The 27,573-nt window shown below is 57.7% G+C and overlaps 6 protein-coding genes across 6 annotated transcripts; 2 read left to right on the top strand and 4 right to left on the bottom strand.

Moving 5' to 3' along the window:
* Positions 1 to 148: 148 nt before the first annotated feature.
* MFIFM68171_03818 (uncharacterized protein) lies at positions 149 to 3,646 on the bottom strand (the record flags this gene model as incomplete). The annotated part of the gene is made up of 1 exon (XM_071059239.1): positions 149 to 3,646. The coding sequence occupies one exon, from the start codon at positions 3,644 to 3,646 to the stop codon at positions 149 to 151; it is 3,498 nt and encodes a 1,165-aa protein (XP_070915340.1).
* Positions 3,647 to 4,347: 701 nt separating this feature from the next.
* On the top strand, positions 4,348 to 9,927 carry NUD1 (the record flags this gene model as incomplete). The annotated part of the gene is made up of 1 exon (XM_071059238.1): positions 4,348 to 9,927. The coding sequence occupies one exon, from the start codon at positions 4,348 to 4,350 to the stop codon at positions 9,925 to 9,927; it is 5,580 nt and encodes a 1,859-aa protein (XP_070915339.1).
* Positions 9,928 to 10,753: 826 nt separating this feature from the next.
* On the bottom strand, positions 10,754 to 11,806 carry MFIFM68171_03816 (uncharacterized protein; the record flags this gene model as incomplete). The annotated part of the gene is made up of 1 exon (XM_071059237.1): positions 10,754 to 11,806. One exon carries the CDS (start codon positions 11,804 to 11,806, stop codon positions 10,754 to 10,756), a length of 1,053 nt encoding a protein of 350 aa, XP_070915338.1.
* Positions 11,807 to 13,516: 1,710 nt separating this feature from the next.
* MFIFM68171_03815 (uncharacterized protein) lies at positions 13,517 to 15,551 on the top strand (the record flags this gene model as incomplete). Its single annotated transcript, XM_071059236.1, has 10 exons — positions 13,517 to 13,622; positions 13,712 to 13,757; positions 13,814 to 13,932; positions 13,995 to 14,008; positions 14,058 to 14,322; positions 14,375 to 14,406; positions 14,462 to 14,719; positions 14,842 to 14,960; positions 15,019 to 15,453; positions 15,527 to 15,551. 10 exons carry the CDS (start codon positions 13,517 to 13,519, stop codon positions 15,549 to 15,551), a joined length of 1,419 nt encoding a protein of 472 aa, XP_070915337.1.
* Positions 15,552 to 15,955: 404 nt separating this feature from the next.
* On the bottom strand, positions 15,956 to 17,433 carry ALG2 (Alpha-1,3-mannosyltransferase-like protein; the record flags this gene model as incomplete). The annotated part of the gene is made up of 2 exons (XM_071059235.1): positions 15,956 to 17,193; positions 17,256 to 17,433. The coding sequence occupies 2 exons, from the start codon at positions 17,431 to 17,433 to the stop codon at positions 15,956 to 15,958; spliced, it is 1,416 nt and encodes a 471-aa protein (XP_070915336.1).
* Positions 17,434 to 19,261: 1,828 nt separating this feature from the next.
* On the bottom strand, positions 19,262 to 23,176 carry MFIFM68171_03813 (uncharacterized protein; the record flags this gene model as incomplete). The annotated part of the gene is made up of 2 exons (XM_071059234.1): positions 19,262 to 22,748; positions 22,920 to 23,176. 2 exons carry the CDS (start codon positions 23,174 to 23,176, stop codon positions 19,262 to 19,264), a joined length of 3,744 nt encoding a protein of 1,247 aa, XP_070915335.1.
* Positions 23,177 to 27,573: the final 4,397 nt, after the last annotated feature.

The raw sequence follows: 27,573 nt of genomic DNA, 5'->3' as shown, positions 1-27,573 counted from the left end.
TGCGCAGTTACGGGACGTAGCTCCGAGCCAGCCTAACAATTCCCCAGTCTCGGGGGTATAACCAATACAATGCAGTTATCAAAGATCCGGTAACACCACTGCCAACAAAGGCAACAATTCAGTCACCCAGCTAGCTAGTTAATTAGTCCTAAACACCAGCATCCATCAGGCCACCCAAGCCAGACCCACTCTCCCGACATTCCCCCTCCCGTCTCCTCTCAGCAGCACTAGCCTTGGCAAGCTCGGCATCCAGATCCCAAGCACCGCCACCAAGATAATCATCCAGGTTCTCCATGACAGCGCTGACGTCGTCAATCAGCTGCGACGCGCTCGCCTCGTCGTCGGGCAGCGACAACACCGGTCCTCTTTCCCGGTTTTCCTTATCGTCGTCCTCCTCCTCCTCATCATCATCATCATTATTATTGTCATCCACAACCTCAACACCCATCATACACGGCTGCTCCTGCACCGCCGCCAACTCCGGCCCTCGCCCATCCCCATCCCGCAGCGCTGAAGAAGATGGAGGGGAAGAAGAGCAAGACGCACCCCGCTCCGCGTCAACACGATGAGCATCCGCCTGCAGAAACGCCTCCGCCATGGCGTCGACCGCCGGGCTGGGACAGACCCGTTGCGACTCGCTCGGCAGGAGGCGTCGCTTTTGCAGGTGTGGCGTCCTCTGGGCGGCAACACCACCGCTGCTACCACCACGCCGGCGGCGGTTGGTCACGGCGGCAAAATGCTTGGCAAACTTCTGGTTTGCCTCGGTGGGGAGCTTGGACGTGGCGAGGATGCTGGGCGGGGGGGAACCTGCTCGTGGAACTTGGGTAGGTGTTTTGGTTCTGATGACGTTAGCGTCACTGGTTGAGAGTCCAGCGCCGCATCGTGAGTCTGCTGCGGCAACGTCGGGTTCGATGGCTGGGGTGGTGGGTTCCGTTTCGTCTGGGAGGGGGGCCCATGAAACGCGTTTCTGCCTTCTGGGTCTCGAGGTGGAAGGCTTAGCCCAGGGGTTGGATATGGCAGCATTGATGAGAGCCTGGGTGCTCGGGAGATGGCAGTGGGTGTCGGTGGAGATTCGGCGTCTCTTGGCGGGACGCTGGGGAGAAGGGGTCATAAAGTCCCGGAAGGATCTAACGGGGAAGGTGAAGTCTGGCGTTGGCAGGCCCGACTGCTTCGTTTCAGGGGTGGATGGATGCGGAGGATACAGCTGGGAATTGCACATGTCGATGTCCTCTTCATGCCCCGCTAGTTGCTGAGATTGAGTGATGGCGGCAATTGGTAGAATAACGCTGTTCGCGGGTGATGATAAGGGATTGAACACCGGGGGCTCCGGTGCTGCGATCTGCGAGTCGCCTCTTGCCCACAGGCTCTGTGAAACAGCTTGTTCAAGTGCTTGGCTGGCGATAAAGGAGAGGTCTAGGGTACCAACTTGAGACGGATGGAGCTGCTCTGTAACGTGCGGGATGTGAGGTACGGTATTGGCTTGATTCATCCAAGGGCTCTGGACAGCCTTAGGATCGGTATCTCTTGTATCTCCGGTATCTTCGCTGTCGCTAGACGTGTTGAGGTCGGGTGCTCTACCGGGTAGCGGTGCTACGTCTTCCTTGACCCAGGGGCTTTGGATCCCTAATTCGGGACCCCGAGAGGCTGGTTGTGTCTCAGATTCCGTACCCTCACTTGTATTAGAATCAGCCATGGTGTCGACCTGGGGTTCCTCTTGCTCCGGCAACTTCTCGTCTTCTCCCTCGCTCCCGGTTTCGCTTCCCCTGACTTTTTCCACCGTAGACTCTGCGTGTCCCTCAAACCCCTCGTTAACAACAGACGGTGGATCTTGTTGAGTGTTGACCAAAGCTTGTCCTTCGGGCGGTACTTGGACAGCTTCTGATTTATCCGCAGGCTCAGACACAACTTCCTTCGCAGGGAAATTATGCCCAAGTCCGACAGATTCAGGTTGCGTTGAGTTCGGTGTGAGTTCAGGTCCAAGAGCAAACATTGGTGCAGAATCCCTGTTGGCGCTCCGTCGTGATTTGGGCCAAAGCAGTCTCCTGGGAAATCCAGCTGACTCATAGATGATGTCTTGCGAGTGCTTCTCGGCCGAAAAATGGCCGAAACTGGGCGTACTGGGATGGTCGGAACCGGAGGCGGATCCGGAAGGGACTAGTGTCGGTCCGTCGATTTGCGAGGTTGTTTCGGTGTCTCCGTCCTCTTCATCTCTCTCGGACTGGTCCGGTTCGGTTGCCTGTCCGTCTAGCTCCTGCATGGGTTGACAGTGCATAGGCGTGAGAGTATTTTCAGGCGTTGCCCGCCTTTCAAGTCCTGTGGTAACAGTGATAACTTCGTGGAGGCTCTCGGACGCAACAGTCAACGTTTCATCCGCGGTCTTCCTCTCTAGACGGGTCCTACGGGTCTTGTCCTCGGAGCGGCTCGTAGCCGGCTGGTCGTCCAGAGTCGGATAAAGGTCTGAGTCCCGAGGTGCGTAGTGGGAATCAAACAACTTGCTTCCAGGTCGAGAACGCTTGAGGATAGCCCGGCCGTCGTTGCGTCGGTAGCGAAAGCTTCCATCCGTGCGGGAGCTGGCCTGTGCCTTGGCCCGGGTGGAAGATGCTGTTGCTTCTGGGAAAATATCGCAGGGCGTGCTTGATTCTATTACCTTGGCGTGCTCCCTCTCTGCCGGCGACCTCATCGAAGGCGCTTTCTTTGCTGTTATGCTCTCAGTTGATACATTCTGGGCACCCCGCTGCTCCTCATTGGTGCTAGTGGCGCGCTCCGCGATGACAAGCTGCTCGTAAATCCTCACAGCATGTGGAGACAGATCGGTTGCATCGAACGGACTGAGGTCTTCAGTTATGGCTTGTGGTCCAATGGAGGAAAGGGAGCTCGCGCTAGCCGGTGCCCGGCCCGAGCAAGCGACTTGCCCTGCCTTATCTTGCAGGGAAGGCGACAACCCGTTCACTTCTCGCCCCGATATCCCAGGGGCGCCTGGTTTCATGGTGCGGTCGGCCACACTAGGTGTGAGCGGAGCAGAGCTGCTCCTCGAACCGCCATCAAATGACGCGACGGGTGCGACAAAGTATTGCGTCGCTAGTCTCGAGTCCAAGAGCGCCGGTTCCGTCTGTGAGACATTCTGACTCGAAGATACACTGTCCTGGATTTCGGCAAGAACTCTGTCTCGCCAATCCCATACTCGGTCAAACGACTCGTCGTCCATGTATCGTGGGGGTGTGTTGATGGCGCGAGGTGGCGCACCCTGTCTTTCAGGCGTGCGTAGGTGGTAGCCGCTCGAGTCGGGGACATGGCTGGATTCATGGTGGTCTACCGTAGCCCTCCGTGATGCCGGCGGCCGTCTTCGGCGGACCGACTTTGTTCGGGATGTAGACTTGGAGCGCCAGGGGTTGACCCAACCGGATTTCCGATCGAAGGGCCCCCGGAGAGATGCCGAGAGCAAGAACACGGGTTTGCCTTCGAGGAAGCGCTGCGCCTGTGCCTCGTAGCGCATGCGACGGTCGGCCGGGCTGTGGTATGACTCGTCGTCGGATCCGGGGCAGAGGACATCGTCGGGGTTGTGCAGTGCCTCGCAATAAATGGGCTGGTTGCAGAAGCGCTCGGGATGCAGCCATTCCCGATGGGGACTGCCGAGACACGGCTTCATTGTTCGGTGCAATGCACGTCTCCTGACATCGGCGTCGTGGTGGGCTGGGATTGAACTGTTCGGCGCGGGTGCTGCGATCGAGATAGGTTTGTTCAGTGCATTAATTCACATCCTTGGGGGCCTACGGATTGGAGCTGTGGGTCGACGCGCGCCACGACGCGGATCATCAATTAAAGATGGCGCGCGCAGTCAGCTGAGCAGCTGCAGGTCCTTTAGACCCTTGTCTGTCCGTTGCCACGGCAAACAGGCACCGGCCCCAAACAACCCAATCAGCATCTGTCCCAGTGTTTATGCCCAAAACGCGATCCGGTGCCGCATCCGAGATGAGATTGTCCAGTAGGGCGGGTTTTCCGATGATGTATTAATTCACGGTACAGTATCATCACGTTCAACAAGGCGACGGGAACCCAGTCTCTATGGCTATGGCTTGCGTTTGAGCATTATTTTCGGCGACAACATTTGCTGCGCTCTGCCCCTTTTTACGTTTTAAAATTTCCCCCCCAATCGACAGCTCCACAGATAATCACATCCAGCTTCTGCATCCTCGGCACAACCCCGCCAAACAAATCACAGCGCCGACGCCGCGCCTCACAGCTCCGGGATTCCACGCCTTGATGACGGCGCAATAATAAGTAGCAGCACTCCGGCGCATATACACCACATCCATAACCCCACTGGCTCCGCCTCCGCGCGCTGCCATCATGGCGCCCGCGCCCGCCTGGCTGGACTCCCTTTCCGAAGACTGGGTGTCGCAGCCCGGATCCGCCGACGCGTCCTTTGCCGAGCCGACTACTCCTGCCCGTCCGCGGGACCCAAAACAGAAGACGAAGGCGGCTGCTAGTAGAATCCCGCGATTGAGTCCCCGCGTCAACAAGTCCCAGAACATCACCGACAGCACCGGTAGCAATATCCTCAACGAGCGGAGCGCCAACGAGAAGCTCACCCCCACCACTCGTCGCACCCCTTCCAAGCTCTCCCAGGAGGTCACTCCCAGCAATCTCAACAGTGGGCGTGACTGCCATGCTTGTCGCTCAGCCTCGGCTTCGACATCGAACTCGGTCGTTCGCCGGTCATTTCTTCGCCGCAAATCCATGCACTCGTCGCCCTGCAAGGGGAAAGGGGAAACGCCAGAGTGGAAGCGCCGCTTGGTGTATGGCGATTTGTCGTACGGAGAGCCGCGAGACCTGTTCACTTCGGCGGGAACAGGCTTGGAGAATATCTTCAAGCCCCCGCTGCCGGCGCCAGAGCCCGCCGACGAAGACAACGCCTCGTACCCAGAGAGGCCGTCGCGATTCGACGTCACATTGCCGTCCAGCCCGCCTCTCTATCCCCGCGACCCTTCAACAGTGGAGATACATGTCGACGACTCCATGCCGGAGTTGTCACAGCACTCGCCAAAGAGAGCCCCGACTTCGATGCAATATCGGCGGACCGAGGAATCCGGCGATGAGAGCCGGGGATCCCAGTTGAGTCTACCGCCAGACACCGGCTCTCAAGCCGCCTCCATGACAGATCAAACCGCAGTGTCCGTGAGCGCTACAAGCGAATCGCGCAAGGTAAGCGGTCGGAGCGACATTCGCAACGAGGATTTCAGCCCCATCCTGCTGGAACGACGCCAGGCCAGCAATGGCAAGACTACTTACGGTCCAGCCGAGCTATCCCCCGACGAGCTTCGCAAGCGACTGGAGAAACTGAGGTTGAACCAGAGGTTCCTCACGGGTGGCGCGGATGAAGACGCTACCGACGGGCAGTCTGGGATCCCTGCCCATTCGGGCAATCTCGAGACGACAAAAGATTACGAGCAGTTAGGAGGCTTCGTCAATTTCCGAAGGGGCGGCCGATCAGAAGATGGATCGTTCCGCAACCATGGATTGAGCTCCGCGCTCAACGACACATATGAGTTGCATCCCGAAGAATCCCTGCAAGCGAGCACGCCGAAGCAATTCCCTACAGTGAGGGTTGAGCGCTGGGAAACGGACGACCAAACGCCCCTGCACAGTCCGGATCTCCCGCCTGCCCCAAATCCGAGCCCGGAGAAGCGATCAGAGAAGCTCCTCGCTCCCCCCCAAGGCAGTGTCGGAAGCCCGCTGAAGCTCTTCCAACCCTACGACACCTTTACCAACCAGACCCTCCTCAGGCGGCTAAGCCAGTTTCAAGAGGGCCCCAGCGATCTTTCGTTCTCGATAGCCCAGGAAGACCCATACGACAACCAATGGCAATCAGGCGGCGCGTCTGGATTACGGCTGCCTTCGGGCTCGCCGAACAGATTTGGGGCCGGGGAACTAGATGGATACGAATTCAATGACGAGTTTTCTCAAATGTCGTACGACGCATCCGGCATGGATGGCGATAAGGAGAACCGTGGCCCCGATGGAGACTCGATGCAGCCTCCGCTCCCCCCCATCTTTGAGCTTAGCCAGACGTCGTCGCTATCAGATGCGGAGGACCTAGTAGTACGCAGACGGCGGCAAAAGCCTACAACCTCTCATTTTCCTCGACGTCTCGGAAGAGATACCCGAGCATCCTTCCCGCCGTATGTCGGCACCCTCACCACGCCGAGGCGGAGAGACGCTGCCGCTTCTGAAATCAAGCGACCGCGGACATCACCCTCGAAGGACCCGACGCCAAAGCGACGCAGGACGCTGCACAAGTCGGATGTCTCGTACGGGGCTGATGGCCTCGCTCAGGGGGTGGATTCAGTCCAGCTGTCGCACCTGCAGATGCAGTCGGCCATTGGCAGGCACTGGCAAGATGTGCGCAGCAGCGGCCAGCACGAAATGGCAGAGGCCGAAGCGGCTCCGGCCCGACAAGAGCTGCGGCCTCGGACCCCCACACCAAGCCAGCGGTCCTCGGTTCAGCGGGACCGTCCGCCCCTTGCCGAGCTTGATAAGTCGCTTGCTCGTTCCAGCAGGCATTCGCAGCCTCCAGCTGCCCTGCCGATCGGTGCCACCTTAGAAGCCAATAGGAAGCCGTCCATCAGGACCGAGGACTTTATCAATGAAGCCAACAAGATCATGGCTATGATCCGCAGCAAGGCCGGCTTGCCAAGCGGACTGGCCAGCTTAGAGGAATCGGATGCGGAGCACGGACAGCCGTCCCCGGACTTGGAGAGCTCGTTCCAGGAATCAACCCAGGAACCATTCTCGCGCCCGCCGAGCCGCGAGGGGCGGCCTCCTCTCTCACGTATGCCCACGAAACAGGAAGATCCCGAGCTCGTTGAGCGACTCAAGCAGTATGAAGAAGCCAGTGACATGGGCGAAATCATCGCCTCCTCAATGCGTTCAGCCACTCTCCCCCGAGAAACTTTCCCAGTTGTGAAAGAGCACGAGGTCGAGTCAAAGAGTGCTTGGGGCAGCAATGGCAGTCGAACCTCACTTTCTGGCGCCGATGTTGTCAGTGACCCACCAAACATTCGCATCTCCCGGAATCCGGAGTGGGAAGAGCGTCAGCGTGCCAATGCTGAGAGTGACGGCGTGGCGTCCCAGGGCTCGACCGGCCCACCCAGCCAATCCACCGGGATGTCGGTGCCGACAGGTTCCTCGAGAGGATCTTCAAGAGGATCCGAAGCGAGGAAAACAATCGCCCCAGAGAGCGTGCTACATCTGATTCCGGACCAGGTTGGAAACATGGTGTTGGACAGGCAACGCAATATTTGGGTCAAGAGGAAGACGGCGGCCGCTTCTGCGAAACGCAGGGAAAGTTTCCCTCACTCCGAAGTCAGCGAGGACGATCCGTTTGCCGATATTCCCGATCTATCGGTTGACATGACCATGGAGATGCAGAACCTGATGCGCGGAACTGGCAAGAAGGAGCTCGAGCCTCAAGACGACCTTCCGCGCCCCGAAAGCCCGGCCAGTCCGTCAAGGCCGTCTACCGCTGCTTCGATACAGAAGATGACGTTCAATACAGCGGCGGAGCCCACACACCACCTTAATCCCAGTCAGGAAGCATCGCTGGTGTCTATGCACATTGAGGAGCAGCCCGTTGAGCACGAGATCAGCATCCATGATGGCCGAAGGAAAGAACCCAGGCGACTCACCATCAGTTTCTCATCTCCGATAGCCTCAGTGATCCAGGACGTAGCCGAGATTGGCAAAATGATATCGGAGGACGCCCGCATCCCTTGCCAGGCTGCAGACGACTCGGCTGGTGACTCGTTCAGGAGAGGACGAAGGATCATCTCAGTTCATGCGGCTTCTAGAAGAAGGTCATCGGAATCCCGCAGCCAGTCGCGAGGTCCGCGGCGTCACCTCTCCGTCCGCGGCCAGTCCTTGATGGCACGGCCCGTGTCGCGGATCGATGAGCGGGATGAAGAGTCCAATCCGGCCCAGGCTCAATCCCAGGAAGGGGTCTCGGGCATGGAACTCAGCGTTCTGGGAGACTACGGCGTCGTCGGCCCTGAGCCGGAAGGCGGGCAACAAGCGGGCCTCAGCTTCCTATTAGCCACCCCGGCACGATCCCGGGACTGCCCCGTTGCCGGCGTCGATGGAGCTCCCATCATGAGCCAATATGTCGGCACCTTCTCGCTCAGCCCCCTTTCCGAGTTCACTGTGCACCGTGCGGAGGAGACGCTCCCCCTCGAGGCCAGCTACGTAGTCGGCGACCATCATCTTGTCACGGGCGACCGGTCGAGGCGCGTCATGTCGATGAGCATGCGCGAGCTCGTGGAGAAGCTCGCCGAGGTGGAGCCCTTCGAGCCATACTGGGAAGACATGCAGGAACTCGATCTGCGCGGCAAAGGGCTGGGCGCACTGCACGCGCTGGACGAATTCTGCGGGCAACTGGTGAGCCTCGACGTTTCCAAGAACAACATTGGCAACCTCAGTGGCGTACCCTCTTCCGTCCGGCACCTGCGGGCCACAGACAACCAGCTGTCTAGTCTCACGGCCTGGAACCACCTAATGAATCTTCAGTATGTCGACGTCTCCAACAACGGTCTTACCAGTCTAGCGGCCTTTAGGAGTCTTGTCCATCTGCGCAGCCTGCGAGCCGACAACAACCAAATCACTAGCCTAGACGGCATCAAATACCACCGCGGTCTCCAAACGCTCCGGGTCAGGGGCAACCTCATCGAAGACATCGACCTCGACGGCGCCACAATGGACCAACTGACCGAGCTCGACCTCAAAAACAACCGCATCAGACGCATTGCCCACCTCGCCCAGCTCTCATCGCTCAACTCCCTCAATCTCGAGTCCAACCAGCTCTCCACCTTCTCCCTCGAGGCGGATCCCCTCCCCTCGCTCAAATACCTGCACCTCAACGACAACCACCTCACGTCCCTCGACGTCAAGCTCCTCCCTCACCTGCGCCTCCTCCACGCGGACCGCAACGCGCTCGTCCGCATCCAGGGCTTCTCGCGCGCGCGGCGCATCGACTCGCTCTCGCTGCGCGAACAGCACGGCCCGGAGCCGCTCGACCTCGCGCACCTGCTCGCGCGCGCCTACGAGGTCCGCAAGCTCTACCTCTCGGGCAACCTCCTGAGCCGCTTCGAGCCGCCCGTGGACCTGCTCAACCTGCAGCTGCTGGAGCTCGCCAACTGCGGCCTGACCAGCCTGCCGGACCACATCGGCCTCATGGTGCCCAACCTGCGGGTGCTCAACCTCAACATGAACGCGCTGGCCGGCCTGCGCGGCCTGCGCGGCGTCCAGCGCCTCAAGCGGCTGTTCGTCGCGGGGAACCGCCTCGCCGACGCCGCCGCCGCCGTCGACGTCCTGGCCGGCCTCCGCGCCCTCGCCGACCTCGACTGCAGAGATAACCCCGTCACTTTGGGCTTCTACGCGCCTGCGTTGCAGCAGCTGCTGCAGCGGCAGCGGGAGGTGGCGGCGAGGAAAGGCGATGCCGACCGTGACGACGGCAACGGCCAGCGGGACAAAGAAGACCACGGCGGCGGCGGCGGCGGGGAGTTTGTGCTCCCGCCGCAGGACGCGGAGACGGACGGGCGGTACTGCGCGCGGCTGGACATGGCGACGCGCATGCGCAGGCGCGTGTGGGAGATGCTGGTGCGCGGACGGTGTGCGCGCGTGCGCAGGCTGGATGGCCTGGATCTGACGGGGCGCGCGAAGGCTACGGGCGGCGCGGATGACGAGGGGAGCGAGGATGCAGTGTGGCTGGCGCTCGCGGAGAAGGGGTTGGTGCTGGGCCGCGACGGGAAGAAGGTGGATGGGGGGAAGAGGAAGAAGAAGAAAGCGGAGAGAGAGGGAGGTGGTGATGGTGATGGTGATGGTGATGGTGTTGGCGATGGGAGCGTCCGCTGGCCCGCCGAGGACAGCTTCGCTTGATCCCTTGCCTGCCGTTCGCTTGGTGTACGATTACTGTGGATTTTAGCGTATGGGGGAGTTGGGATTTGGAAAAAACAAGGGAGAGCAGGCCTTGAACGGGGAGGGAGCAGAAGCGGGTAGTGTTTGTTTGTTTGTTACTCGTTTTTTCTTTTCTTTTTTTTTTTTCTTTCTCTCTTCTCCACGCTTCTACTTTGGGCAGAGCAGAGTAATTGGTGTTATGGGGTTCCACGGTTCGGGCGACATTCTAGGTTCTGATGTACGGAGTATGGTTTACCAGCATTGTAAGGGGCAAAGTGGAAGGTCGGTGCGGGAGTGGAACAGGGGATCAATGATTACGACCATGACACAATGCATACTATACGGTTGCAGTTCATTGATTTCTGCGTCTGGGCTTCTTGAATGGAGGGGGTGAGATTTGATGTTATTCTAGGTCGTCAAAAGTCGGCATTCGTCGTGTCCAAGTGTTCTGCCACGGGAAGCTCATGGATCAGTTGTCAAGGGAAGTGCTGATCTTTGCTAATTCTCTGTCTAAAAAGCCAACACTTGCTCGTCTTTGATGGGGTATCAATGTTCTCCAGTGCCGTCAGGGGCGATTACCGCTTCGTCTGCGCTCTCCGCCGCAGGCAGGCCTTATCCGCCATCCCCCATCAACCATCTAAATCAGCGATGAAGAGGAAATCTAGTAATACAGGTCCAATGAAACCACGCCCACCCGGGCCTGTTTTGTGCTGCGTCTTCAACGCCTTATGTCATAGCAAACCTCACTAAAATTAGAGAAAGAAAGAATAAAAGAAGACCCCGTTCATCGTCTATAAGAGGAAACCGGTCACGGAGCGAGGTGAGTCCGACTCCGTCTGGACTCGCCGCTCAACCGCGCGTTCGTCCGCCTATCCAGACGCTTGACGACGGCGCCCAGCACAACCTTGAGAATGGCGTCGGCCGAGAGCACGTGAGCCGCGCCGTCTCTGCCGTCCCACGTCACAGTGTCGACCAGATCCCGGACGCCGCCCCCCTGCTGGGCCAGTCCGTCGTCAAGCTCCTTCAGCGCCTCGGCGGCGCCGAGCTCCCGGCCGACCTGGAAGAACTGGATGCCAACCTGGTGGGGCGGCGCCTCCAGCCGGTCGAGCTTCTTGGCGATGCTGACGATGACGGACTCGGGGTCGTCGGTGGGCACGCCGTCGGTGATGACAATCATGTTGACGGGCTTGACGCCGCAGTCGTCCGGGTTGCCCGTCCGGGCAACCTGCTTCTCGTAGTGGCGGAGGTAGGGCTTCAGGATCTGGTTGATGCGCGTGCCGGTCGGGGTGCCGCCCGAGGGGCGCACGTTGGTGAAGAGGAACTCGACCTGGTCGGCACTCCTGATGTTGCAGTAGCCGCCCTCCGAGTTGGCGCCGCTGCGCGCGTTGAGGAAGTAAACGTCGATACCGTTGTCATCGTGGGCGGTGCAGATCGGGGCGATGGCGCGCAAGGCTTCCTTGACCTCGCGCCAGGAGCGGCCGGCCATGGAACCGCTGTCGTCGATCAGGAAGACGGTGTCGAATGAGCTGAGGAAGGCGTAGGGGTCCTCGGGCGACGTGATGCTGCGGTCTGAGCGCGCCGACGAGGCCGACGGGGCCGGAGATGCAACCCGCTCGGCGCCGGCATCGTGGATGGCGATAGTGGGGTTCGGAGCGACCTCCGAGTAGGGTGGGGGCGGGGGTTGGCTCTTATCAGCCGGCGGGCGGGCGGGGGCGCCCTGCGATGGCGCCGCCGGCTGGGTCACAAACGGGTTCGTCGTGGACTGCGCCGGAAAGGGATGTGGGCTGGGTGACCGCGACCGCGATTTCCCGGAGAGCTTGTCCTTGATGGAGCCGAGGATGGAGCGCGGGGGACTCGACATGGTGGTTGATGTGTGCGTGTTGTTTGATGCGAGGAGGAAGTCGGTTGTCATCCTAACGAGCCGAGGAGTGAGTCAAATGAGGGGAGCTTAGTGCTGATACATAAGCCCTAGGCGCAAGTGCAGCCTAGTGACAAGCCGCTGCCGGAACCGAGGGCCGCTAGCGGACAGCTACAGATAGGTAGTGTTCGGTGGGCACACTAGTGTGCTTGGATCTGTTTGCCGTCTGGGTTCGCGCGTGTGTGCCATCGAAACCCACCATCTAGACTGGCGAGTTCCATTCTTTATACTACCCATTTTTCCAACAACATGGTGTAACAATTGCCTCCACGAGGCGATGCGGCAATCACATATCACCGACGCTTTTCCAGCCTTGCTAAGAGCCTCAGGCCAAGAGCACTGGACCCGTCTGGAGGCACTACTGTAAAAGTGGTGTGGGGGGCGAAGCACCAACACCATGGAAAGGTGGTAGAGCAGAGCAGAGCACAGCCACTACCCGGATAGGCGGCCCCTGTTAAGGTTCGCCACCAAATCTGCGGCGGCGACTAACAAAGTTTGATTGGGGCGCAGCACAGCGGCCAAAGCTGCCTTGTCAGGCTTCTCGACCCAACCATGCGAGACATCAGAAGCCTTCGGGAACGTTGAGGAGGCCCACGCCCATCTGCAAGTCATGACTGCTGTTTCCAATACATGGCTTAGCAATGTTAAAACCTAACCTCGTGATGTGCGGCAACGTGCAGCGCCCCCATTCTCGGTCGCTACTGATTTCCAGCATCGGGGATAATAGAAATGCCAAACCAGTACCACCAGTCACGATCAACTGCCTCGTGCCACGGCAAAGCTTTGCAAAGCATGCGGCGAGTCCGGCAGAGCAAGTCACGCATCGGCCGGTGTCTTTGACTGGGGTGAGATCCGTCTCGTGGCATACGATATCGCGAAAAACTCCAGAAGTACACTTACCGAAGCAGGATGTATTTCCAACCAGAAACAACTGGGGAACAATCGAAATTCCAGAACCCTGCCCCTTGGGCTTCTTGGCAGGGGAGCTGACCCTTGCCGCCCTATGCGAAATACCCCGCCGGTGGCTGATGGCGGGGTAGTCGATCGACGCTTGGGTTGCTGGAACGGGCCTCACTGCCGAGACGGTGCTGTCTCCGCCTCAACCCATTTTGATGGGATGTCTACGTCTGGCTCCCAGTCCTGGATAAAGCCCCGCGCCGGCATAAAAATAAGCTCAGTTGGTCGAGGGACCTACTATGTTAGGGTATTTTCCGTCGGATTCGGACGCTCAAGGAGAGTGCTGTCATACCGCGTAATACCGATTCGTGCTGGGACCACTTGCATGTCACTGCTGCCCCAGTGCTGCATGAAAGACGCGTATCGGGTTCCGGACTACAGATGGCGTTGCGGTGAGGCAGTAAGATCGAAGGCTACTGGCGGGTCGGAAATTGGGTAGGATCGTGAGAACCTCCTCCTTGTTGGGTCGATATTTATTTTTCCGCAGTTGCGGTGAGACCGACTTTGCGAAGTTTCACGTATTTTCTGTGCCGCCACTGCCTCCCTCAGCTGGAAAGCGCGTTTGTTCACAACAGCTTTTTTCGCTTTCTTTTTCTTTGCCTTTCCTTTCCGTCCTCTTCTTCTTTTTTCCTCCTCATCCGTCCGATTTGACAACACCTTCACCATATTCAATTTCGTCCCTCCTTGCCCTTCACCATGTCTAATGTACCGGGCTTCGGTAATCGAAAGTTCAGTATCAACCGCAATACTGGCGTCCCCCGTCCAGCGCGCCGCTTCTCCATCGGGGAGCCGGGTTTGAATGGTATGGCCTCTATGTATATGTTGGCGCTCCAACAAGCTGCCGCTGTCCATCTCGATCGTCAGGCCACTGACCGGTTCTCTCCGTCTCAGAGGCTAGCAGCAAAGTCCATAGACAGTTCCGAGCCGCCCACGAGGGGTACGTTGACCACGTACGGACTGGTCCTCTCGTAGCCACTAACCCTGCGTTGGCAGGCATCTTCCCCATGCTGGGTTAGATGCTAGCAGATCATCGACCGGCGTGGTCTGGTGCACGGAGCGTGCCGCCGAGCATGGCTTCCTTGAAGAGCCCGAGAAATGGGCCAATCTGGGCCGTACGTATCTTTTCTGGACGATACCTTCACGTTCAAGGGAGACGGCTAACAGTATTGGTTAGAGGGCGCTCCTGAGGTAGACACGTCAGGCGTAGTAGTAACCATCTCGTTCTGACGCAGTATAGGTGGAGGATGAAATCGAGGGATGTTTCCCCCGCCCCAAGACCATTGACGTCAGCCTCAGCGGCCGCGAGTATGGGCCAACAGCCGGTATCAAGCCGCTTAGACAAGCGGTCGCCCGCTTGTACAACGAAATGCATCGCAAGGGCAAAGCGAGTCAGTACACCTGGGAGAATGTCGCCATTGTTCCCGGCGGCCGTGCCGGTCTGATCCGTATTGCTGCGGTCCTGAACAACGCCTACGTCGGCTTCTTCATTCCTGACTACACGGGTACGGCTGCCCCAACATAAATACTGAGAAAAGGGGCTAACTGTGCGGCCAGCGTATAATGAGATGCTGTCACTCTTCAAGAATGTATGCGGAACGCCTCCCGGAACAATAACGTTCGCCGGTATTGACAAGTCTCTAGTTTGCGGCCATTCCTGTCCCTCTGTCTGAGGAGGATGACTACCATATCCACCCCGAGAAGATCTCCGAGGAGATCGCCCGCGGAACTAGCGTCATCCTCACGTCTAACCCTAGAAACCCCACGGGTCGTGTCGTTGCGAACCCGGAGCTGGCCGAGATCCAAGACCTGTGCCGCGAGCGAGCCACCCTTGTGAGCGACGAGTTCTACTCGGGCTATAACTACACGAGCAACTGCGACGGAACCACTATCAGTGCTGCTGTAAGTCTGCTCATCTAGATAATTCGTCAACAACGAATAGGTGAAAGGAAAAGAGACAGAGACAGAAGAAGAAGAAGAGGGTAAGAGGAGATGGGCATCTGTGCTAACGTACCCTATTCTAGGAAAATGTAATTGATGTCGACGAAGACGACGTTCTCATCATCGACGGCCTTACCAAACGCTTCCGCCTCCCCGGCTGGCGTGTCGCCTGGATTCTCGGACCTAAGGAGTTCATCAAGGCGTCCGTAGCCACGCCCACAACCCACCATGCTTCAGACACACACTGACCTTGGCCACAGCATCGGCTCCTGCGGGTCTTACCTCGACGGCGGCACCAATGTGCCGTTCCAGGAGGCAGCCATCCCGATGCTCGAGCCCGAGCTCGTCAAGAAGGAAATGGTTGCCCTCCAGCACCATTTCCGGGAGAAGCGTGACTACGTGGTCAAGCGGCTGCGCGAGATAGGATTCGTCATCCGCAACGTCCCCGACTCGACATTCTACCTGTGGCTCAACCTCGAGGGTCTCCCCGGCCCCATCTCGGACGGCCTCAACTTCTTCCAGGCCTGCCTGGAGGAGAAGGTGATTGTCGTGCCCGGCATCTTCTTCGACCTGAACCCGGCCCGCAGACGGGACCTGTTTGACAGCCCCTGCCATCATTTCGTGCGCTTCTCGTACGGCCCCAAGATGGAGGTGCTCAAGATGGGATGTGACGGAATTGAGCGCGTCGTCAACAAGTACGTATCATCGTTAAAAAAGTGCATGTACTGCACAAGATGCCTATGCTGACCGGTGACGTTCTTTTGATAGGTTCAAGAACTTGGTGAGTCACTGAGGGCGGGCTGCTCGGCTTGCGCAGAGCTAAATGCACGCTTCTCAGCGTCATTGAGGCGAGGCTATGATGGAATGATTGGATCGGCTTGCACTCTCCCTATTGTGGGGCGTTGTCGTCTGGGGGATCTGCATTCCTTGGTCTGGCGGCCTCTGCAGAGTCATTCGGTCGCCGGGGTTTGAAGAGAAGCTGGGAAAAAAACGGATAGAGACGAGGAAGAGAGGACTATCATTACCGCATTGCAACCACGGGCGGAAGTAATAGAGAAGATCCCGTCGTGGTGCTTTCGGGAATAAACTCAACAGCCAGGGACATTACAATCCTTGCACGAGCATTCCTAGAAACCAGCTCGTTGATTCGAATATTATTTACACCCAAAGGACTATAACCTTCGGTAAAGTAGGACATTACCGCCATCCCCACCACCTTAGCACCAGGGCCACTACCAGGACCCCCACGGCCGCCATCCACGCCGCCGCCAGCAACATCGCCGACAATCCCCTTCCCTTCCCACCCCCACCCTTCTTCATCCCCTCAAAGATCCCCTCCAACCTCTCCGCCATCTGTCCCTCGGCGAACCGCTCCCTCACCCTCTCCTGCCCGGCCCTTCCCATCCTCTCCAATTCGTCCTCGCTCATATCGTTCAGCACCCTCCCCATAACCTCACTCCACGCCTCGACGTCGCCGGGATCCCTCAGCCACCCCGTCACCGCATCCACCACCGTCTCCCTGGGCCCACCACTATCCGCCGCGAGCACGGGCACCCCCCTGAGCATGGCCTCGAGGGGCACGATGCCAAAGTGCTCGTTCTGCGGGGTGTAGACGAGGAGGGTGGCGGAGCGGAGGAGCAGCTCCTTGAGGGCGCCGGGGACCGAGAGGAGGAAGACGACGGCGACGTCGTCGGGCAGGTGCAGCGCCGAGACGACCGTCTTGGCCGTGGCGCTGCCGAGCCCCAGCTCGTCGGCCAGCCGGCCGAGCTCGGCGTGGTACGCCACGTTCTCGGCCACGCGCGGGTCGTACCCGCCCGCGAGGACCAGTCTGGCGCGCTTGCGCCGCGAGGCCGGGAGCCGCGCGAAGGCGCGCAGGGCGAGGCCCACGTCCTTCTTCCGCTCGAAGCGGTTGATGGAGAGGATGAGGCCGGTTTTCTTCCAGGGGAGGGGGTCGATTTCTCCTTTGTGCCCTTCTTTGGGTGTCGTTGTGGTGGCGGTGGTGTCTATGCAGGGGTAGACGACCTGGAGGTCTTTTTTCTGGGCGAGGATGGGCCAGGTCTGCGAGACGATGGATTTGGTGAAGGCCGAGTTGACCGCGATGGTGTCGGCAAAGGTCATGCTCCACTGCTCGACGAAGTCAAAGGGGACGCGGTAGAGGCGCTTCCAGATGCGGCCGCGGCCCCGGGCGAGGAGGAGGTCCGGGAAGTGGCAGTAGAAGAAGATGGGGGCGGGCGAGACGGTTTGCAGAAGCGGGACGCCGGCGCTGAGCTGGTCGACAAAGAAGGCGTCTGGGGAGAGACGGTCGAGCTCCGAGGTGAAGAGGGCGATGTGCAGGATTAGGTGCACCTGGCGCAGGATGGCGCAGAGGATGGAGAAGCGGCCGAGGATGGTCGTCGGGAAGAGCGTGTTACCGCGCACGCGGACGTCGAGGGTGCCTGTCGAGAATCGAGTCAGAGGTATTCATCGGGGAGACATCCCAGGGCCGGGGAAGCATTACCATCGCGGGCCTCGTCGAAGCAATGGGCGGGATCACAGTGGCTCGTAAAGATGACGACCTTGTGCCCACGCTTCTGCAATCCCACGGCGGCGTCTACCACAAGCCGCTCTGCACCCCCGATTCCGAGGTCCGGATGCAGAAAGACAACTGTCTTGCTCCGTTTCTTTTCGTCGGGCATTTTGAGGGGCACCTATTAACCCTGGGCCTGGGTGCCGTTGGGATGGCGGGCAGATGTGGACAGAAGCTCTCGAATTGTCCACTCTGAAGCCACCGGCAGGCAAGGATGGGCCCCGGTGCCTTGACACAAGGGAGTTCATTACATAAGCTTGCATCATCTCGGCAACGGTGGGGCTGATAAGATCGTCTGTAATTACTAGCCGGTACCGGAGTCCAGGTAATCTTGGCAGAGTTGAGACGGTCACATGCGCCCTCTCCCTTGCATAACAGCCCACACTCGTCCACAGGTCCCTGCGTTTCCCCGGATGAGGTCCCAGACAGCCCAGACGGCCAAGATGGGCCAGATCCGACCCCCAGGGAGAGCCCCATCGGCAGTTTGCCTGTTAGATCCGCGCCCCGCGCCGCGCAATGTGACCATGGCTCGGCATACGCAGTTAGTTAAGGTCTCACCGCTCTGCTCCGTCTCGAGCCTTGCTCTATGCCATTCACTAGAGACTAAGCCGAGACTGGCCATGCCCGAGGCCGTCAGGCGCCGTTGGTCTAGACCGTGTTGCGTGTGGCTTCATGGAGCGAATCATGGCTTATCAGCCTCAAGGAACATCGGCATTTCCCAAAGAGGGCAGCCCACTCGGCAACCATCGACATCTAGCAGTGCAACCAAGGAATTCAGGGCCAGCCCAAATGATAAGCTGGCCGGGTAATCCATTCTCAAGTCTGTTTCGGAAGAGATCGTGAAAACCATCAGAGTGAAAACCCCCAAGATGACCGTTGCCTGGATTCGCCACGGGGAAGAAGTAGCCTATGTCCATCCAATTACCCGATGAAACCATGCCCCATCCAACAACCTATGTAATGATCCCGTGATATGATCTCCCATCCCATTCTCTATGGATGTTGTGTCGACGCAGGTAGAAAGACAGCGGTAAGCGAAGAAATATGGACATAGAACGGAACGATGAGCATCACCTGATCCCATTCCCCCCCCGCCCCCCGATAATAACGACGCCACGGGCACATGGAAAGATGCTCGGTGTAACGCAGGACAGAGCGGCGTAATCGCAGAATCGAGATGCTTTGAAACAGAATAACGCCCTTACCCACCCGCCCAATGTCCCATAGAAGCTCCAAGAAACCCAGACCTGGAAGAAAACTTCTCCCTCCTTGCAAGCTATCCTTTCTTTCCTGACCAATCATGGCAGAAACCTATCCACTCGTCGCAGTCCAGTTAAATCCAGTTCTTCACCACATGCCAATTTAAGAGTAGTAAAACAAGGGATGAATGAAGATAAACAAACCAGACCCAAGAGAACAGAAGTACCAGATGGATACGGCCGAATCACAAACGTCAAGTTTCTTCCAGAATAACCATCAAACATGACAAAATGCTGCCACCTCTTCCTGACGCTATGATATTTCTGGCCGACACATCCCCATCTTGGTATATAAAACCGGCCAAGATCTCTCTCCATTCTTTCCCGTTGTCTCCTGACTGGCAATAACCCATCCTTTCCATTCCCATCCATTCCATGCAAACGCTGTTTGACCAGGAAATGTGAACGCCCAGGATCCCTGAAAATGCTGACACTGTCCCGCAGAAACACCACTTCTATGAGAGACGGGATGGAATGAAACCGCTCCACGGCTGTGCAAGTATCCGTGCGGGAGCAATAAAAAAACAACCAAAAAAAAAGACGAAAATAAAATCAGCCCGAGGAATCTGATATGAGTAGCCAACCAATGAATGGAGCCACGATGAAACAAAATTATTTAGTCGAACACGGCGTCCAGCCCCGATCGAGTCGACTTAGAATCGGCACTGATAACTGCGCTCAGTCGCTATCCACGACGACCTTCTTGGCCGTCTCAGTGCTGCCAATGCTTGCATTGGTGTCTCTTCGTCTCGCGCTCCCGATCCCCATCAGCCTCCCTGCTGATGGCGATGTTACCGCGTCCTTGGAAGCCTCGCCCGTCTTCCTCTTCGGCTTGGTAGAGGCCATGACCAGCCCCTCGTCGCTGTCGCTGTCCTCGTCGTCATCTATTTGGACTCGGGACCCCCTCCGCTGCTGCCCGGGCGAGTTACCGCCGACCGGTCGGCGAGCGGCAGAGTCGTACGGCTTCACGGCAACCGCTCCCTCTCTCGCCAGTGCATCCTCCTGTGACTCGAGCGGGAATCCCGAAACGGGCTCCTTTGCAAACGCTGGAGGAGTGAGCGAGTCAGTCGTGTCAATGACTGAGTGCCGCCCGACAAGCCCCGGGCTGCCGAGGAACTCCCCTTCCAGATCCGCCGACACCGAGCTAGTGCTACTAAGAAGAGCCGGTAGCGAAGGGTCCGACTGGAAGGCGAGCATCTTGTCCGTGACCTCCTTGGTCATATGGCCGTTGAGCCCATAAATCGGGCTGGCCGATTCGCTGGGGCTGGTCAAGGGCGTCGTGAGCCCACCCATCGACGTAGAACTCGACGACTTGCCAGTTGCAATTGTCTCGCCCCTTGATAAGGGTAGCGGGTGGAAAATCTCATCGTCAGGAGACGGAGGGCAGGGTACGTGGGATGGTTCGGTCTCGTCTACAGTATTGGTCGAATGATGTTTCGACCACCCAGCTTGTGTCCAAACCGGTGGCTCAGAGCTGGATGGTTTGTGCAGACTATGCTGCGGCATCTTAAAGGTGCCGAGATCACCAACACGGTGAGCCGTCAACGGCCTGTCATCCAACTCGATGGGGACGCGCTGCTTGTGGATGTTCGGATCAGATTTAAAGTGACCATGTTGATACCCCGTTAGGCAACTCGACGTCGAGGGGACCGAAGACGAGACGGCATGCTCAAATCCCTTCGCAAGATCGATCGAGCGTGTAGGGCGGGGACGCTGTGCGAAATGCACATTTCCCGGAGCGACAACAGTGCTCAGCGAAACCTTGGCTTCGGCGCGTTTGTCACTATTTGCGAATAACCCGCGGTCCACGGATCGAGCTCGACCAGATTCCTCTGCTGTGGGCTTCATGTCCCGAGCCTTCCTCAGTGTGTTGCTAGGGTCTTCTAGAGAGCTGTCGAAGAGAGGTGTGGGCGGGAGCGTTTGGGTTTCAATTGGACCGGGAGTGAGCGCCAGAAAGGCGTTCGTGACGGACCGGGCATGTCCGTGACGTACAGTCCTGTGCGGTGACGTGGATGCCTGCCGGTCCCAGTGCTCATCTCTTGCGGCGAGATTGGTGACTAACTCGAGTAGCTGGCGCGATGCCTGTCTGCTCGTCGATGACAATTGTTGCGCGGCCGACGCAACCAAGCCCGCTGGGGACTCGTCCTGTGGACTCGCCAATACGCTATGCGTTAGGGGATGTTCGCTCGGTGGTTGGGAGGGGCTGGAGAAATAATCGTCTGGTCGGAGGCTTTTGCGCCGAGCGTCTCGTAGGTGGGGTGTGATGAGGCCAGTGATGCCGCTGTCACCTGTAGAACTGGTGGCGCTGCTGGTAGCACGTCTCCGTGACGACACGCTCTCTGTCCGTTCCCCACGAGGATGCATTACCTTTCCCACCGCCTTCTTAACCGCCGACCTGGCGCGTTCAAGGAAGGTCAGGGGAACAACAGCACGGGCCACTTCCCGATCGTCAACTTGGATCTTCTGGCCAGACGTTTGTCGGGAAGGGTCTGTATCATCAAGCCAGGACATGATGTCAATGCCATGAAGCACCCACGGATGTCGCTTCACGTCGCGCAGGCGGATCCTCTTGTCCGGGTTCTTGGTGAGCATCTTGTTCAACAGATCCCGGAGGTCCCAGTCAATCTCCTCATACGAGAGCTCGTCGTCATCACGATACGGCGGCTTGTTCACTCGTGTATATAGAGACTTCTCGCTGGGTTTGGTAGCAGGGTCAACAGGCCTTAGCCGCCTCGTCGGAATGTACACTTCCTCAGTGGCGATCTTTCTGAACATTTGCCATTCGTCTTCGGCGAGGAAAGGGATGCGCGCAAAGATCAGGCAGTAGAGCGTGACACCCAACGACCAGACATCGATCTGCTCCGTGACCTTGGGCTGTGCGCCTGGGCGGTCATCGTGCAAATCGGTATAGCATAGTTCGGGCGCGAAGAAGGCGGGCGTACCGACTGTCTTGGCAAGCTCAAGGTCGTTATCGAAGTCGCGGGCTTCCGACTCGGAAATGGTGTCGTCAGGCTCTCCGTCGCGGACGGGTCGCCCAAAGTAGGACACGCCAAAATCGGCAATCTTGACCCGATGCTCCTTGGTCCAGAGAAGGTTTGCCGGCTTGATGTCCCGGTGCACTACACCCTCATAGTGGAGGTATTCTAGACCCAGCACCGTATCGCGGAACGTTTGTCTTGCCTGCTCCATCGTGAAGCATGGCACGTAGGAGAAATCGTCCACGTACGGATCGTGAACCCTATTATAATCCAACGAGGATATGTGCGAAATGATCGAGTCGGCCATGCTGGGGGATCTCCCCCGTAGAGCGGGATCCTCCGCGTAGGCGCCATACATTGTCCCGTCGAGCGCCGCTGAGGAATTGTGGGTCGAGGCCAGGGCGCCGGGCGTCTCTAGCTCATCCTCGTTGGGAATTGAAGCGAGGTCCGGCTCGGCGGCGTGGGGGGGGGCCGGTCTCGAGAGCGACTTATTCGACTGTGTCCGGGAGGGTGCTCGTGAGGTGGCTCTTGATCCAGCCAAGGAGCCGGGTTTCGACGACATGCGCCCTGCTAAAGTGTCTGTGCCGTCCCTGCCGAACGACTGCGGGTGTGATTCGAGCTCCTCCTCCTCATTAGGCCCGTACTCGAGGCTCCAATAATCAGCTGAAGGTGTCGGATCCCTAGCCGCCATCCTTGCCCGCATCGCATCTCTCTGCACTCGGCGTTGCTCCATTTGACGTTCGTATCTTTCCTCCTCGGGCGAGGGCTTCTCACCCCGCATCTCCCTCTCGGCACGGCGGCGCTCGAATGAACAAATGTGGGGGAGACCCTTCTTCCTCCACACGACCTCGCCAAGCTCGACATGTTCAAGCACCATGTATATCTTCTTAAGCTCAGGGTCGTCGATGATCTCGAGTAGCCCGACGATGTTGGGATGGCGGATCTTCTTGAGGATAGCGATCTCCCTCTTGCTCTTGTCCTGGGTCGACATTGCTGTGACCTTGCCAAGCCTTCTTTTCTTGGAGAACCTCGGAATGATCTTGATGGCCACATACTCGCCGTTCTCCGTGTTCCTAGCGAGCTTGACCTTGCCGTGCATACCACGACCAAGCTCCTCGATGATCTCATAGCTGTTGATCCATTTCCGGCCAGTTGCGTAGTCATGTTCAACATTCGCCTTGTGCGTTCTGGTGTGTAGACCGTCAGTGGCCTGTGTCGTGGACCGGGGGTTGGGCGCTGGGGTTTGGTGCCCCGCGCGATGAAGCCCCGTTTTCTCCCTTTTTGCCGGCCAAAGGAGATGCAAACCGCTGTTTCTTTCTTCTTCTTTTTTAAGGGAAAAAAGATAAGAATGAACTTACTCTCGGACCTTGTGGCTATGTAGCGGATGCAAATACGGGCTATTCAAGCCCCCGGGCGTCGTGGTCTCGGAGCCGGGCTGGGATGGCGGGAGCGACATGGTGGAGCGGGGGAGAGTCGGACTGAAGAGGCCCGGCGATGACACCGGGGTGCTATTGGCAGTCCGATGCGGGATATGTGACGGCGGCGGAGGGAAGATGCTCTGGAGATGAGGATGCGAAGGGCGAGGGTGAGAGGGCTGCGGGTGTTGAGGCTCCATGGTTGGAATCTACTTGATTATCGCTTGGGGAGGCCGTCATGCTGGACAGCGGTGTCGCCTTGCAACCAGATGGATCGGCACTGGAGTCCGTCGTTCGCAGGCGTCAGGGCAAGATTGGGTGTGCAATTAAGCTGCCATGGTGTTGTTGGGAAATGAGGTGGTGAAACGAAAAGGTAGAACCAAGACAATATCAAGATCAAGATGGGAGACGAAGGGGGTGCCAGGTGTTGAGAAAAAGGATCTGGCGAGAGTCCGTCGTACGGTGGAGAGGCGAGGGCAACGCACAGATTTTGGCCGGGCAGGCGATAGTGATGCGTCTGCAGGCCAAGCGGCTGCTCATATTGGAGAGTGGGCTACGACCATGCAGACCTGCGGCGTCGGCGGAGCAAGTAACGCAGAGGTACCCTCGTACTGTACGACAGTAAGTACAGTACACAGTGTGTAGTTACAAGGGTCGATGTCTGTCGGTATTCGGGAACTGTGGACGAAAACGGTACAACTGCAGCCGTACAAACAGGACAGTGCCCCTCATCCCCTCGATGTAGTTGGGTGCCTTGTCGCAACAACAGTTATCCTCGCCGACCATTCAAAATAGCATTGGAACAATGACAACGCTCTATTGCCGAGGTACGTAGTTAGTAATCGACCGGAAATGATGACGGCAATAGTCGGGGTGGACAAAGGAATCCGAGCCGGCCACCGTCAGCGATCGGATGGTGACCGAGCGAGACCGGAAGCGCGACAGATTTGTATTTCCTATTGTAATTTACAACGCACTTGTTCCTCCTTGTGGAACCATGATTTTCTGGTCATGACAGGGATCCGGCAGGAAGTCATTGGCCAAGCATCTTGAAGTCGCAGCCAAATCGCCAAGACTCGGGTGGGGATACACAAGGAAAAGAACGCCAGTGAAAAAGAGGGGCCGAGCTTATCGCAGCCAACCGGGCAATGATTGACGAGACCCCTCCTCCCATCCCTTGGTCTGAGCTGCTGTTGTGCCGTGTTGAAAACGCTCCGAAGTTCGTTGGGCAGGCAGGCTTCCAAAGACCGTGTTTCACAACCAAACTTCCAATAGACGCCCCGGTTCGGTATGCACAGCTAACGAGCAAAAGACATACCAGCATTACACCTGTGTTGAGCGGAAAAGCCACATGTCCCTGAGGGGTAGATCGGCTGTTGAGGCCTTTCTACAGCGGCCGACGGATTCGTGAGACGGATGACATAGTAGCGAAGCCACAGATACCAAATGTAGAGTAGCCTCTCATCACTAACGCTCAGTATGGATACGGTTTTGGGATCCTTGGAGATGATGATGGCCCCAATAGTTTCTTTTTTTATAAAAAAAAAAAAAATAAAAAATAAAAAATAAAAAAAATTGCGTAGCCTTGTCAGCGCTCGGATGTGTGGCCTGTGCTCAACGATTGCTCTCGGTTGAGCGCCGGTTTGTGTGACTGGAGGACACGCCGCTATCTTCAGTAATTGCTCAATTGAAGTCTCGATGGCTCATTTCACCAATGGAGACGATACATGTTGCCGCTAAGTAGAAAAGTACACGTACTATTTACCCTGAGACATCAGGTTCCAGCCTGCTGCTTCGGTCTGTGCCGGTTTGGTCAGTCTTGTGCCGTGCCGGAAAAGACGGCAGCGGGACTGGAGTCAATGAAAGGCCGATATGCAGTCAACGCAACTGCGGATACAGGACAGAGAATGCAGCCGGCGTCTTGGACGTGGTAGATAGGCTGGCTCGGCATAGCAAGTGGGACTTAACTAGGAACAGAGATCTGGTTAGGCATCATTGGTCTGCCCACGTTGACGGCAGCTAGCGGTTAACCTAACTGACAACCTAACTGACAAGTTCAAGGAAAATGCCAGTCGAGGACCAGCCACCCTCCCCAAAGAAAACAGGGGCTGTGGTGTTCCCGAGATACGTATTTCGGCTTGCCGAAAAAGGGATGCAACGGGCGGAATGCAAAGCCTTTTTTTTCTCGTCTCACAATTCCCGTTCGTTCCAACCCCGAGGGTTCCATTTCCATTCTAGCCCGTCTCCAAAGGGCCCTTCGGCCTGCCGAAATCGCGTCTAGCTATATTGATCACGATGCGATGCCACCCAACTAGCTTCAAGCTAGACATGGCCAGACGTACCGCCATTCTCTCTATCTCTCGTCCATCTCGGCGAGAGCGTTGACCACGCTGGTGCAGGCACGAAAGCAAATGAGCTGCATGTGCTGAGCCAAGCCAAGATGGGCGGCCAGGCTTTCGGATGACCAACTGGGGTAAGGCTGGGAATGGCGTCGAGAAGGTGGTGTCGGTCCAGACCGCTCTGCGGTGCTGCGGGCGACCGGGCATGCGATGCGAACCTGAGTGGTTGGAAGTCTCGGTTGCTGCCCAAGGCACCCTCACGTCAAGCACAACGGAGGTGATCGCAGCCGGAAAGATCGATGCCGGCAACCCGATGGGAAACGCGACACGCCCCTTCGCCGGTTGGTTGCCTGCGTTATTTGCTTTTCTCATCACATTGCACAGTCGGCCTTCCTCGCCGTACCCATGGCCGTAAGATCAATGCGAGCCGCGAAAACCCGACGGCGCGGTTGAGGACGAAGCCAATGGCGTACCCTATCAGCTGCCAGGCTTGAGACGAACGAACCGAATTGTGAGGGGGCGGAATCCTTGCAGCCGTGGTAGACCCCTGGGATCGTTCACTCGCGGCGCGCAGATCGGTGTCATATTGGTCCGTGCACTACCTGTGATATCATCGACTTCAGGCTGCCCCTCTAAATCGATATTGTGCATGCAAGCGGTTGAAGGGCACAGTATCTCACCTCGCACACAAATGCATTGCAGTTTTTGCTGTTGTAACTATGCTGCCGAATTTCCGAACTGAGGAAGAACCCGATATCCATCCACTGTCATCCGCACCTCCAAACGGAAGGGGTGGCTCATGGCAACCAACAATCCTGGTTCGCCTTGGACCAATCAACAAACACGGCCGTCAGCTGCACGTCTCCCGCCCAGCCTCTTTCATGACGGAAGTGATAGGTCACCTCTGTGGTCGAAGCTAACGACAAGAATCCCGGGGCCACGAGTTCCGACGCCTCCGAGTGCAGGCAACCCGCCGATCGCCTCAAGACCGCTAGACCGTGATGGTTACGAGGTTTAGTCGCCGTGAGACTTGCGAGCTGTCGTGCAAAAACCGAGAAGGGCTGGTGCGATTTCACATCTGTCGGAGGTGCGATCAGGGGTCCTTCGACCTCACCCGATCCCTCCAAATGTTGAGCCGTGGTTTACCTTCAATGTCCGATAGAGCACAGACGGCTACATGCTTAGCCGCCATTCGAACGGCCCCAGTCCCCTCTAGCTGTTGGTGTCTTTTTCTCTTTTTGTTTTCTCTTTCCTGGTGAAACGGATTGCCAGGCAGAGTCCAGAAAAGCCGGACATCACCGTTGCAAAGTAAACGAGAAAAGAAAACGGAAGAAAGCGCCACAAGTGGTCTGACCCTCCATCACACACCACCAGGAATTGCACCGATTTGGTGGTGGCCTTTCCACAACACCTCTTTCCAGCCTCGATTGCGACGAGCCTTGCTTCCCCGCTCCACATTATGCGACCCTCTTCGAGGGTCCGGGTGGCATGACCCAGCGCTGTGCTGCAGCGGTTACTCACAGGGCAATATCAACTATAATATGTAGTTCTGTTACCCACCGAGCGGCTGCCATGCACGTCATCTCACAAATTTTGGTGAGAACGCGAGAAAGGATGGATATTATCTTTTTGGTGACATCTGACTGTGCCACAAGCCTGCATCTGGGAAACCTCATGTGCACCCGACCGTAATGCTGAGGTTCTACCTTCTTCGCGACTCCATGGAAATAATCAGCTTCACACCCTCGGCCTGTCACGTCGGGGCATGTGACCGGGTTGGGGAATGAGACATTCGCATTGACCACCTGTTCACTCTACTTCATAGCATTTCCCAGTCTCAATCAGAAGCCAATTGGCAATCCGACCTCGTTGGCCGCCACAAAACGAGCCACACCACGAACAGCGCCTCACGCCGGAATGTGGTATGAGAGTGTGGTTTGGAGGCATCGCCAGAAGCACACCCATGCCGGCCAACCAAGCTCCACAAAAGCATGGTGAGAGGTCGCGCAGAAAGACCTCTCGGACTAAAAAAGGTCTTGCAGCTTAGCTGGTAACGCCGCCGCTTGCTTGCCTCCAGCACCAAGGAGCTGGGAGTCAAACATCCTTCCGCTGACTAGGGTTCCTGGCCGCTGGTTCGTCACAATGATTAGCGCGACCCAAGTGTGCTAAAGCTAGCCCCGACCCCAACCATGGAACTAGCCTCGTCACAGTCTCAACGGCGAACATTAGTCCGTGTCACCTAAGCATGTTGGGATGCA

The sequence above is a fragment of the Madurella fahalii genome, assembly GCF_045866475.1.
Source record: "Madurella fahalii IFM 68171 DNA, scaffold_2, whole genome shotgun sequence".
In the NCBI taxonomy this organism is placed as follows: Eukaryota; Fungi; Ascomycota; class Sordariomycetes; order Sordariales; genus Madurella; species Madurella fahalii.
Note: the sequence above shows the minus strand (reverse complement) of the source record. Positions and strands in the feature narration are given on the sequence as shown.